Raw genomic sequence first — 14,332 nt, 5'->3', positions numbered from 1 at the left:
TGACTAATTAGGATGGTTTCGTAGACCTTATGAAGTGCTCTGTATTTTTAGAGCACTGGAGCAATATTAATTAACCTGTATAATTAAAGTGCTTGATTTAAGAAGCTCATTAGGACCTTTAAAATCTAAAGTATTCTCCCCAAAATTAATTAGTGAAGCCTTGTTTAATTCAGCATCCCTTCGCTCTTGCATAGTTATTATAATATAAATGCTAATCTGCCCATGTGCCTTCAGAGTGCCTCGAATCATTGTGTGTCCAAGCGCGGTGGTGGAGCCAAGGCAGGGCAAGGTTGTTATAAATACAGGAGAGCTGCTTGGGATTTAAACAAGCCACAACTTTATTGATTACAGATGTTAGCAGGTTTTGGCGCATGTATTGGGTGTGTATCCTGAATCAACCAACCCATTTGCTGGCTGATTATTAGGCTGGGTTAACCAAGGGTATGGATTTTCCCATGACATACATCAAACCAGGGTGACTGCCATGCTCAAAGCACCATTTTGGGGTTCTGTGGCCCATCAGTCCTTGTCTGGGCATCCTGACAGAATCATTTCCCCCTGGAGGCCTTTAATGAGATACACTGATTCCTTTCACTGGGTTGGAAATTCCTGCCCCCCCCCCCGTGCACCTAGATTACTTCCTATGTCCTTATCTTGTATTAATTAGGGCGAGGGCACTCTCTGTTGTGGCACCCACCTTACAGAATCGTCCCTCTTCTGAAATAAGTTGAGCACAAATGGTGATGTGCTTTTGACATTTGTTGAAAGCTTATTTGTTCCTCCTGGCCCTCAAGACTCAATAGTGTTTGCTTGCTCTGTTTCTCCCTCTCTCTCTCTCTCATATGTATATGTATGTGCATTTATTGCTTTAATATATCAATTGCAATGAATTCTACATTTTTGAGTTCCTAAGAAATGGTGGCCTATTTTAGTAATACAACAACAACAACAACAACAACAACAACAACAACACATTATTTATAGCCCACCCATCTGGCTGGGTTTCCCAAGTTAGTCTGGGGAATCCCAACAGATTAAAAACAGAATAAAACATCAAACATTAAAAACTTCCCTAAACAGGGCTGCCTTCAGATGTCTTCTAAAGGTCAAATAGTTGTTTATTTCCTTGACATCTGATGGGAGGGCGTTCCACAGGGTGGGCACCACCACCGAGAAGGCCCTCTGCCTGGTTCCCTGTAACCTCACATCTCACAGTGAGGGAACTGCCAGAAGGTCCTCGGAGCTGGACCTCAGTGTCCGGGCAGAACGATGGAGGTGGAGACACTCCTTCAAGTATACTGGGCCGAGGCCGTTTAGGGCTTTAAAAGTCAACACCAACAATTTGAATTGTGCTTAGAAATGCACAGGTATATGAGTGAAGTAATTATAATGGTGGAAGAGGAAGAAGAGAAGAAGGTAGAGACATATATTACAAAGGAATTTAGGAAGTTGCCCGATACCACCTCCTTCACTGGAGATTTTTAAACAGAGGTTGGATGGTCTGGGAGAGTCTGGGATTCTTTAGCTGTGATTCCTCCATTGCAAAGGCCTTGACTAGATGACCCTGGGGTCCCTTTCAACTGTCCAATTATTTGATTCTAAGTCAAACCTTTTGCTCCATCTTGCTTAGTCCTATGTGCACTGACTGGCTGCAGCTCTCTTGGGTTTCAGGAAGAAGACATTTCCAGCTCTACCCTGGAGACTCTGGGGATTGTACCTGCATGCAAATCAGATATCCTAACACAGTCCTACAGCCCTATGCTGTTTCTTCCCCACCCCAAATATCCTGCACAAAGTGGTGAAAAGTTATTGGAGAGCAACCAACAGATTGCAATTCAAGAGACACAGTTGTGCACTGAATACGTATTGAAACTGCCACATGTCTCCAAATGTCTCACCACCCGTCCACAACAACGACAAGAATGCTTGCCTTCGATCTGTCTTCTTTTTCTTGTCCCCTTTATTTTTGACTTAGTGCAGAACCCCCAGAATGAGAGGGCTTGTCTTTTAGAGTATGTTAATGAATAGTAAAGAGAAGTCACTCATTGCACAAACCTCAGAGGGCTTAATACTATCTCTAAATCCTCTGGAAGCACGGTAGCACTCCACATGAAAGACTTCTGAGAGCTCCCTTGTGCACACTAGAAAGTACAGTGGTATTAAATCAGTGTCTTTTCTCTAAGTATCATTAAAGTCTGAAGTTTTTGCTGGCATTTGAACTTTTCTGGAAATTAGGTCTTTTGGGGACTTCCTTACAGCCTGAGCTAAAATGAGAGAAACAAATGGCAGGGACTAATATTATTAATCAAATACGTTGATGTAATGAGCAGAAAACACTGGGGAGTGTAGCTCACCCAGAGCTGGAGTATTAGCATGACTGCGAGATCCTCCTTGTTCTGTCAAGTGAATGAAGTGATAATAAGGCTCTCAAGTTTGTTGATACAGAGTAAATCAGAGATTGGGGAAACAATCAAACAGAAGCTTGATACTTCTTTTTGATGGGGCTAGTACTTCATGCTAGCAGTTTAAATGGCACAATGTTTTTACAAGATTGCTTGCAGTTTAAACGGTACCTTTTTTTGGCAATATTGTATTTTGCGTGGCTCATGATCTTTTGTAAACGCTCAATATGTTTTACAAGTTGAATCCATGCAACCAGAAACAAGTTCAATCGAGCTTACCTCCAGGAAACAATGCAGAGGGTGGAAGTCATAATGATTCTAATAAATTGGCGTGTGTGTGTGTGTGTGTGTGTGTGTGTGTTTGAGAGAGAGAGAGAGAGAGAGAGTACCCACAGAGTCCTTTAAGACCATTTGCTTTTGTCTGCAATAGACTAACACAGCTCTTCTCCCATGTGCATTCATTTGCTTTTATCTAACTTTATCAGCAGCTTTTCAGTTTGACTGTACTAGTCCTGTTGGCCCAGGCAATGTTGGACCTGGGAATGTGGATGCAAGAAGAAAAGGGTAGAGACATTCCACTTTCCTTAGAAGAGCTTCACTTGGGGTCTAATCTTGAGGAGGAATCCCATGGGTGCCCAGTGATTAAAAAAGCAGTAATGTTTTAAATAACATTGGAGGGAAACGTCACACAAACACACACAGAGCAGAGCTATAAGCAACAGACACAAGAACATTTGCTTAAAAATATGGCTATTGCCATAGTTTAATGGCCATCTGAACTAAGAAATGAATAAAATTTACAGTGCTGTGCATAAATAAATAAATGATACATCACGCTTATGTATAATATTTACAGTGCTGCATTACTCCCCAGGACATTAATACCAAGAAAGCATGGCAACATACAAAGAAGGAATTTGTTTTCTGCTTGTAGATCTTATTAAAGCATCACTCTTACTACAGTGCATCAGAATATTTTCCTTCATTCATTCAAAATCTCAAGTGACTTGCCCAGTAGATAACCTTTTTCTTTCTTTACTAAAAATAAAGACAGAGTCAATCCTAACGCTAATTGGTAAACAGTTGCATCTGCTTACTTTGGTGAGGTTTGTGTCATATCAGATGTTTTTAAAGACTGATTAAGCTAAGGATGGCTCAGATTATAATTTCATGGGATGTGCTTTTTGAGGTGAGCAAGTGTGAGAGAGCAGGGAGGGAAGGGGAGAGAACTCAATCCATATGTGTGTATTCTTTTTAAAAGTGTTGTGGCTAACCCAGCTGGAGACAACGAAAGACAGAAACAGTCCAAAGTGGAAATCACATATTCAAAGCATAAACACATCCATGGCCCATCTGTGTGACTCCCTCTCAAGTTATTAATGTTGGCTTTATTTCCCCCAAGCTCATCCATATGAATTATAAAATTTACATATTGCTGCAGGATAAATTTAGGTCACAGTCTTTGTAGTCATGTTGGTTCCACAGAATGCAGGCACAGAGCTAGTGAAATTATACCTTTTAATTGGACTAAGATGTTTTCGAACTTCAAGGAAGTAGGCTTCATGCGGAAAGTAAAATGACATATAATTAAGTGCACACTTAAGATGTATAACTCTTTGGTCATTTGAATGAAAAAAAGAAGATGGGATAACATAACATATCTGCTTTGAAAGGATCATCACCAGGCTCATGAATGGGACACTTTGACCAGAGAATGATGAGATGTATCAGTCTGACAGATAAGTCTAACAGAGAATGCATAATAATAAAAAGTCTGGACCGAAACATTTCAACTTCTTATACAGTGGTACCTCAGGTTACATATGCTTCAGGTTACAGACTCCGCTAACCCAGAAATAGTGCTTCAGGTTAAGAACTTTCCTTCAGGATGAGAACAGAAATTGAGCTCCGGCAGTGCAGCAGCAGCAGGAGGCACCATTAGCTAAAGTGGTGCTTCAGGTTAAGAACAGTTTCAGGTTAAGTACGGACCTCCGGAACGAATTAAGTACTTAACCTGAGGTATCACTGTAGTACGAACTCAATCTAATTTGGATCCACCCTGTGTCTTTCAGATTCAGTTTGTCATTGAGGTGTGAATCAGATCTGCTAAATGGATTCAGCATGATGAGTTGTAAGCAGATCAATCCAGAAGTTTTTGTATGGGGCACCCTTAAATATGATTTTTTTAAAAAAATCAAGAGAAACTTTCTCTGACTTTTTGATTTTTGGCTATAACTGGATGAAATTTACAGACAAAGTTGCCCCTTCTGGGGAGATGCAACCTCAAAATGAGAGGGGCTGTGGTTCTCCTGCATGCCCAGGCTTTACCATCAAAAATAGAAATCATGTTTCCTCTCCTATGCTTCCAGCCTACAACAATCAGTTTGGAAAATTGGAAATGCATAGGATGGACAGAATTGGAATCATACAGAGTCGATCCTAAACAGACCAAGCTACTTCCAAATGTTGCAAATACATATATAAGGAAATTCTTGTTGTTGCTGCTTTGAACTGAGCTCTCCTAAAAGTTTGCAAACTGGTAGCCAAACTAGTAACCAAACAAATGCAAACTGAGGAAGGCTAAGGAAAGGGTGGGGGAGCCAGTAGAATGAAGACAAATTGACTGTAGTATTGATTTTATTTGTTAAGAATCAGAAAGCAGTTGGGATGAATGTCAGTAGTCCACTGCTCTTTGGAACACCTTGCATTCCCAGGCAGAACTTGCAGAAAAACGCAACCATTTGAAAACAAAAGACTACTAGTTATTACAAATCACTTTAATTGTGGCCTAGGAAAATAATTCAATGTGATTAAACCTAGACCTATTAGTCATGAAATCAAGGTTCTCTCCACTCCTCTTGAGTTCAGGGTAACTTTCCTAGTTAGCTTGGTTTTACTTCAACAACAACCACAATAGCAATAAAGCAACAGCAGCAGCAACAACAACGGAGTGGTTGCTTTATTTTAAATGCCAACACATTTTGTGTGGATACCCAAGTTTACAGAGGTCCTCAGGACTTTCCGGATTCCATGAAATAACTTGATAAACCTTGATAACAATGCAATCTGACTTTGACTTTTGAAAACCTCACCTGAATCATCCCTATTCACTTTGTAATTTGGGCCAATGTGCACATCTAGTAAATCCTGGCCTGCTGGGTTTCATAAACACACACAAAACATCTGTTTGCTGCAGGTAAATAGTAGAGTTTGTTCCCTATCTGTTAATCATGGACAACTGCTTTGCTGGTTGCAGCTGAAATGCATGAAGCCCAGAATGGAGTCTCTCTCCCTGACTAAGGAGTAAATACTACACAAATCTGGAATAAAGTCCCTAAGATGGCTGAATGGCAACTTGTACATCTCCTTCTGGCAACTCTGCAACCAAGTGTGCTTTCCTTTGGACCACATCAGTGAGGCTGAGAGACAGGTCATAATGTCTGGACAACCCAGGACCTCTATACAGTAGGACCTCAGGTCAAGAACTTAATTCGTTCTGGAGGTCTGTTCTTAACCTGAAACTGTTCTTAACCTGGGGACCACTTTAGCTAATGGGGCCTCCCGCTGCCCCAGGCAATTTCTCATCTCATCCTGAAGCAAAGTTCTTAACCCGAGGTACTATTTCTGGGTTAGCGGAGTCTGTAACCTGAAGCGTCTGTAACCCGAGCTACCACTGTACCAGGCTTGTACCCTGGAAAGGTCACTTTGGTGCAGCTAACGTAGCAAAAAGAATATGGGAGCCAGCAGTTACAAGTTACCAGTCTCTGCAGCCACAGCAAGTGCTCTGATTTTCCAGCAGTTTGACTTCACTCCATGAGGCACACTCCATTGTCTCTTGAGACAGATGGATGCCAACAATAAGTGCAAAAGCATTCTAACAGTTGAATAAATAAATATGGGCTCAGAGTTACTTGTGGCTGAATAGAAGAGTAGGAAATGTCAGGTGTGAGCTGCATTGATTTTTTGCAAGAGGAATGAGTGAAAACATATTTCCTTTTAGACAAAGCACCTCCTACCTGCTCTTTCCAATATATCTATAAACTTACCAGCTGAATCTTCCCCTGTCGGATACATTTTCAATTTATACTATAAGGATATAGTGCAGGTACACAGGTGAGGATTTCACAGTGAACCAGAGAGATTTCTCCCTGCCAAAATTCATTACACCACCAGTTTGTTTATTTTATTCTTCCACTTGTGCAAGTTGTGAGGAGGCTTGTAAAAACAGTTGGAGCAGCTTTTGAGAACAGGAATGGTATTTAGCTTGACACTGTTCTGGAAGAAACAGATTTGCAGCTCAGAGGTGTTCCTGAATCAAGCATGGTCTTTGGAGGCTCAGGTAGTCTCAGAGGCTGAGTGCCCATTCCCAGCTATGGCTGGGTCACCAGCTGTGGTCCTTGGACAGTGATGACTTGGCCACTGTACTCCATGCTGTGGTGAGTTTCTGACTGGACTACTGCAATGTGCTCTGTGTGGGGCTACCTTTTTCTTTTTTGTATAATTTTTATTGAAGATTTAAACAAAACATATTATCCAAAAACATGTCATCCTTATTTTTTTCCCCATTTTCCTAAGGAAAAGCAGGGAATTCTGGGATTAAATCAGAAACTGGGACAGCTTTTCTAAATCAGGGATGTCCCTGGAAAATAGGGACACCTGGTGGGTCTGGTTTAGTATTTTGAAGGCCTAAATGACTTGGGTCCAAAATGTTTGAAAGACTGCTTTCATTCCTGCTAACCTTATCAGATGTTATGATCTACTGAGGGGGCTCTCTTGATAGTTCCATGACCCTCAGACGTGTGCAACATGGCAGCCCAGGAGAGAGCTTTATCTGTGGCACCTCCTAAATTGTGGAGCACCCTCCCCACAGAGATGTGTCTAGCTTTTCCTATGTGCTTTATTGTTTACCTTTCACCATATTATGAAGGCACACGTCTTTACATTGACCTTTGACAGCTACTGTATTTCGTTTTGTGGGACTCACCTCTTTTGCTGAATACTGTCCTGCTCCAAGTGAATGACTTTTCTTGTTTCATAATTGTAATGGTTTTATCGGTTTTTATAACTGTGTATTATGTTGTTGTAATCCTCCCTGGCATCTTGTGGTGAAGAAATCATGCCAATTAATACCTCAGTCAAGAGTCGGCAGCAATCAATATCTGAATATCAACAAAGATGCATGCTCAACATTCATGTGTACAAACAATGAATTAACTCATAATCAAACTTGGTTAGAATTACAAGAATATTTCAGTTCACTAGAGAGACACCAAAGCTTTGTATTCATCTGGACATCAGATTCGTCCTTGAGACTGACCAGTTACAAGTTTGGGTTGCTTCACTAATAAAAAGCAGTGTTCCCGATCATGTGTAGAGAGCCTAAACAGGAGTTGGAGGTGGTGGCTGCTGGCATTATTCTGTTCCACTTTCTATATGCATTTATTTACCCAAAAGTGTCTTTGTAATATGTGTGTTGGAAATATTCAAGCAGGGCACATTGGGACAAAAATTACTTCCACAATATGCAGCAAAGGACTGATCTTGCCTCAAATCCCCAAAAGCAAAAGAGTAGTTTCTTACTGTCCCTCAGGGCTGTAACCCAGCAATACTTCTAACCCAGCAATACTTTCCTGCTTTGTCCATCCTTGTATTTACATCCCAAACTACCAAATTTCTTTGCTACTACCTACCTTGTGAAAGGACAGAAAGAACAGTAACTCACTACCAAGGAGTCTTTCACATTCCTGGGAGATTGTATCATGAACATTAAGAAATGTACAATTTGAACCATTTATGCCAGAAGGAAGGAATCTAAATATCTGGCACAAATATAATTTGTTTTCCTCATGATGCATTTCTGTTTGCTTAAAAATAAAAGTGTAACGTTTGTTTTCCTGGACATACATGATATTAAAAGCAATGAAAGAACTACAACTCTCTCTGAAATTATTATTTGCAATGCAAGGCTATTCAGATCCCAAACGTATCCACAATTTGAAGTCTCTTGGCAGTGTTGAGTATTTCTTCAGCACAGATGCATATGCATAATTAGTGACTTTTTCTCTCTCTTTTACACTGATGACATGAATATTTATTCAGTGGTTGTTGTTTTCTAAGTTGAGGAAATGTTGACTGGGCAATGTTAATAATTAGTCAATATGTCCATACATTTTTTAAACAGGTGGTTGGCAATCGGCCTCCAAATGGCCACTGATTTCATTAACAGTTGCATTATATATTATTTGTGCAGACTGAAGTGGAAATGTGAAGATGGGGGGCGGGAAGACAAACTGAGAAACCAAAATTGCCATATTTGCCCAAGTCTAGTTGCTATGGGACGAGGGTGGCACTGTGGGTTAAACCACAGAGCCTAGGACTTGCGGATCAGAAAGTCGGTGGTTCGAATCCCCGCGATGGGGCAAGCTCCCGTTGCTCTGTCCCTGCTCCTGCCAACCTAGCAGTTCGAAAGCACGTCAAAGTGCAAGTAAATAAATAGGTACCGCTCCAGCAGGAAGGTAAATGGCATTTCCGTGCACTGCTCTGGTTCGCCAGAAGCGGCTTAGTCATGCTGGCCACATGACCCGGAAGCTGTACGCCAGCTCCCTCGGCCAGTAAAGCGAGATGAGCACCACAACCCCAGAGTCGTCCACAACGGGACCTAATGGTCAGGGGTCCCTTTACCTTTAGTTGCAAGCTACTGCATGCAAAGATCTCACCACACTAAGCAATCTCCCTGGTTGTGGAGAAAAGTGTAGTTTATTTTGGTTTATGGAATCTTCTGTGATAAAGTGGTGTGGTGAGTCATTTCTGCTCAGCAGCCTCCGCTAGTTGCCCTTGCAATCATCCTTGCAATCATCTAATGGCCATAATATCCATCTGTCTGTCTATCTATCTAGGCTTGAACTTCACTGAGTTTCTTACCAAGAGGTCACTGTCAAGCAATAAGAATGCTTTTCTTCTTCACATGCTTTAACAATCCTGAAGATTGGAGTCAGGTTTCCAGTGACAGCTGGGGACATGTCAACACTTGCAGCATGGCAGATGGTTGGATTGTGTGTCAAGCAAACCTTCAGCAAATGCTTATGGCATCCACAAAGTCTCTCCCCCACCCCTATGCATACAGCATATAGAAGGGTAGAAAGAACTGTATGAGGGCGAAAGTGACAAAGCACATAATGAAATTATTGCTATTTTATGTGACTATAAATGCAGACGTTGTTCTTGCCTTGTGAAAAAGCTCTAATTTTCCATGATTACTTCGATTAGCAGCATTCACAACTAAGTACCTGAATTAAGCAGCTATAAAAGGTTCCATAATGAAGCAGGAGGGCAAACAACAATTATTGAGTCAGGCCATTTTGCTGCTCAATGCTGCCTAGTTCCCCATGCTTTAACATACCTGGAGGTGTGGTCATTTTCCTATACTGATGGACAAGATGCCCGTTGTGAGTTGTGTCACACTGTCAGTGCTAACTTTATTCTATTAGCCCATTTCACTTCCTTCACTAAAATTCAGTGATGTTACTGAATATTTCAAGAAAGTACTGGATTGACAACCCAGGACTATCAGGAGCCGGAATCAGGAGTAAGTCATCAATAAAACACTCAGTGTCAGTGAAGTTAACTCTTTATTCAAAGAAACCCAAACAGTGCAGGCCTAGTGATCACAGCAACTCTTCCCAGTAGGTCTTGCCCCAATGAGGCAGTTCAGTTGCAAGGACTGAAGTTCCCTCCCCTCTTCCAACTGCTTTCTAAGGCTCCTCCCCTAGTTCCTTCAGGGATGCATGCTGAGTCCCTGCCTGTACTTGCTGCATACATATGACTGCATTTCACCTGATCCATACACCACAATTATTACATTTGCAGATGATATCACCATAATCGGTCTAATTACAGGTGGACATGAATCAGCGTATAGGGAGGAGGTTCAAAAAGTGTCCACATGGTGCCTAGAGAACAACTTGAACCTAAATATCAGCAAGACAAAGGAGATGGTTTGGACTTTCGGAGGTAGAGAGAGGAACTAGCCCCGTTGTACATCAGGGGTGTGTGTGTGGAGAGAGTCTCTTCCTTTAAATTTCTGGGAGTTTACCTTAGTGAAGACCTCACTTGGAAAATCAATACAACCCAGGTGGTTATGAAGGCCCAACAGAGACTTTATTTCCTCAGGGTCTTGCGAAAAAATAATGTCAAACAAAAATTGATGATCTCCTTCTACAGGGCCACTATAGAAAGTGTCAGTGTGGTATGCTGGTTTGACAGTCACAGACAGGAAGTCCCTACAGAGGGTGGCAAATACAGCACATGACATCATGGGCTGTCCTCAGAGTTTGCTAGATGACATTGCGGGAGACTGCTGCCTCAGGAGAGTGAGGAAAATTCTTAGGGACGACTCACACCCTGGCCAGCACTTCTTTAATCTCCTATATTTGGGCAGGAGATACAGAAGTATAGTCAGCCACACCAACAGGTTAAAGAACCGTTTTTATCCGTGGGCTATTGGGCTGCTGAATGGAAAATAAAAAGTGGTGTAATTGACTTTTGACAAGCACACAGAGCGTGAAGAAGACTGAGTGTATATGGGGGGGTCATTTAATTTCACTGCACACAGGTGGTGTAGTGACAATAAAGGTTTATTTATTATGTTTATTATTATTATTATTCACCAGCAGCCTAAGGCTCTTTTGTCTTGTCTTTGTTCTTTTTATTTGTCTCTGTGTTCTGGGAGACCAGGGGGGATGGGAGCTGGTCACAGCAGGAGAGGGGGATTCCATGGTGTCTTCAGCAGCCTGCTTCTACTCAGCCCCTTGGTCCCCCTATTCTGCCTTGAGTCAGAACTGTGCTCCTCCACAGTCTCTTCCTGCTCACTAAACCCTGTTGCCTCTTCAGCTTCTGACACATCCTCCTCCCAATCTTCTGCCTCTGACCACTCATTGTAGTCCCACAACCAATCCACCGGCTCTGAGCCTTCTTCCCCTGGGGGTTCCCTTGGGGGTTCCTAAGCTGGTGCCTCTCATCACTTTGCTGCGTCCATCTCTGCTTAATGATAGGGCTGGCCCAGCTGCTCTAGAGGGTTGGAGGATGCTGTGAAACAATGTGGGAGTTTGCTTGGCTAAAAATGGTCCCCACCCTACTTTCATTCATGAAAGTCTGCAGTGAACTCATATTGATCGTAGACGGGCAGTGTTGGATCCAGCTCATAATAAATGAAATAGTACTAGTGGTAATAAGTTGAAGAGGTATATATTATGATTTTTTCTTTCTCTCCAGACTTCAAGAAAACCATGGAGGCTTGGAATCCTAAATGCAATACTGGTATGGAGTTTCAGCTCTACCACCATGGTTGAAAACAGCAAGAGCAAAAAAGTAAGATATTAAATAAACACCAGCCAACACGAACAATTAGGGTATGTTATGATAATTAAATGAAATAACAGTAAAGTATTAAAAAAGTGACATATTCTGAAAACTAAATGCATGTGGTCAAGGAGTATGGTAGCTTTGGAAAAAAATATATTATAGGCAAGTACACACATTTTTTCATCTTTGGGAAATTGTCAGGTGGGTGGAAAGAGAATGAAGTTATCCAACTGATTTCATGTGACCTGAACAGCAAAGTAGAAAAGTTGATGATGATGCAGTCATATGATGGAAAGAGATCTGAAATATGGTTGTGGAGAGTGTATAATGCCTAATATTCAGATGGCATTTGGTTGTAAGGAACTGTTTGAAGCAACAAATAAAACTGAGGAAAAGGATACATGGAATAGTTAGTTTTGGGAGCTGGGCACTTGAGCATTTGGATCAGAGTCTGTAATGCAAGCTATCCAATGTGCAGTCCTTCAGGTGTTGGTGGAAAACTCTCATCATCCCTTGCCATTATCCATGCTGACTGGAGCTAATGGGAACCACAGTATGGCATTTCATGTTAGCTACTCCTACTATTTTCTTTTCTGAGTTTAAATTAGTTGATTGACAAGGTTCTTCTTCCCTCCAAAAGCACAAGGAATTCTGTGCACTTACAAGGGGATTTCATAGCACATAATGGATACTCACGAATTCACTCATTTAATTTGACCAAGCTGATTGAAACCAAACTATTATAAATGCAACTTTCTTGCCTTTCTTTGCTGCATTTATGATATAAAATAACATAATAATAAAGGGAATCCTAATTGGAATACATCAGTTCTCTCTCTAAGTGGAAACTGGTTGACCCACGCTCAGATTACAGAAGTTGTTTGAAGGTTCACAACTATATTTGGATTTTTAAAATCATTGCGCTTTTGTAACACTGTTGAAAAAGTCCTAAATCTCCAATTAAATGGGCTTATGGCAAAAAAATCAGCTTCTTATCTGAGTTCTAATATATCATTGCTAGTAAAAAATATTGATACCTGTAACTACGTAACACTGTAGTCTCAAGAGAGAAATATATGCAAAATTAAAATGTGCAACATATTTTATTTGATTTACTATGAATTCTCCCATGTATTTCCAGGTGGCAAAAACTGGCATTCTTGAGGTTTTCCAAGAATAAACCCTTTATGTCTGATTAAAATGCAGATGAGCTTCATAAACCACAGTAATTTGAAGGGACTGATTTACTGATGCAGTCGCCTTCCATCTGCTTCAGGTGTGAAGCTGGAAAGAATTTGTTACGATAAACTAAAATTAATTTGGATTTAGAATCCATTTCCTTAAGATGAACATTTTACACTGAACATTCCACTAACCCTAAACTTATGGTTCTGCTAGTGCTATAGTTAGAGGTTTTGTAATGTGCCTTTCATATTGTTACCATGTTCATGGTGGGATCTTGATGCGTCATCATATTACATATTCTGGATCAATTAATCCAGAGATATAGAATCTGAGACCCTCCCGATGTTGTCTGAGATGCCCATCAACTCCAACTGGCATGGATCATGAGTTGAACCTTCCAATCTGGGAGAGAGGTGCAAGATAGCAGCAGCTCTAAATCAACCACTCAATCAGAAGAGCAGGTAGTGTCGGACCAGAGCAACAGCGTGGGACCTTGAACAGCTCCAAGCTGACAAGCTCTGGAGCCCAAATGAACCTTTTTATAGATCATCCCCAACCTTGACTATGATCGTTTATTGCAGTTATTAGTCTTTTTTTTAACAAAATGTAACCCAAAGCAACTTACAAAATACTACAAAGATTAAAACCAGTATAAAACTAAAACAAAATGAAAAAAATAACATCTAACACAGTCCACCCACTGAAAAGAGACCACAGATACCTAAAGCTCTCCAAATTAAATGCTGAAAGCCTCAGTAGAAAGAAATGTTTTTGCCTGACACCTAAACGAAGATAGTGATGATTCCAGATGTGCCTCCTTGAGGAGATAATTCCATAAGTGGGGAGCCACCATTGAAAAGGCCTCAATGTATCACTCCTTCCATGGGGGCTTGCAGAGAAGGGCCTGAGGTGATGAATGGGCTTAGTTTATGTGGGGAGAGATGGTTCTTGGGGTATATTGACTGCCTACTCTGTGATGGATAAAGATGTTTAAAAGAATAATCTTTGTATCTAGAGACCATTGCACTACATTATTTTGCCTAAATTGGTGCGTTGTTGTTATGAGATGGTGTATCATAGAACAGAGCTATGAATCATGGAAGTTCCTGGTTCATATATTGCCTCTCTCATGAACTCTCTAAGGCCATATTCACACCATACATTTAAAGCACTGTGCCACGTGAAACAGTCATGGCTTCTCCCAAATAATTATAGGAACTGTTGTTTGTTAAGGGTGCCTTGTCATGGAGATACTGATATTTCTAGTGGTGAAGTTGCTTCATGCAAGAAGGTTCTGTTAGCATAAATTGGGGCACCACATTTTAGCCAGTGATTCTCAGGAATGGCTGAGAAGACAAAGGGTTTAAGTGAGGAGGTATGGCAGC

At 41.1% G+C, this 14,332-nt stretch overlaps 1 protein-coding gene across 1 annotated transcript in view; it reads left to right on the top strand.

Annotated features, from left to right (window-relative positions):
• Nucleotides 1–14,332, top strand: part of MGAT4C (MGAT4 family member C) — a 314,080-nt gene that overhangs the window by 59,156 nt on the left and 240,592 nt on the right. The window contains exon 2 of the mRNA XM_028747287.2: nucleotides 11,673–11,768. Coding sequence (XP_028603120.1) covers nucleotides 11,742–11,768 — 27 coding nt within the window. The 5' untranslated portion in view covers nucleotides 11,673–11,741. The remainder of the gene's footprint in view (nucleotides 1–11,672; nucleotides 11,769–14,332) is intronic.

The sequence above is a fragment of the Podarcis muralis genome, chromosome 10 (assembly GCF_964188315.1).
Source record: "Podarcis muralis chromosome 10, rPodMur119.hap1.1, whole genome shotgun sequence".
In the NCBI taxonomy this organism is placed as follows: domain Eukaryota; kingdom Metazoa; phylum Chordata; class Lepidosauria; order Squamata; family Lacertidae; genus Podarcis; species Podarcis muralis.
The sequence above is the reverse complement of the archived record's forward strand: the minus strand, read 5'-3'. Positions and strand labels throughout refer to the sequence as shown.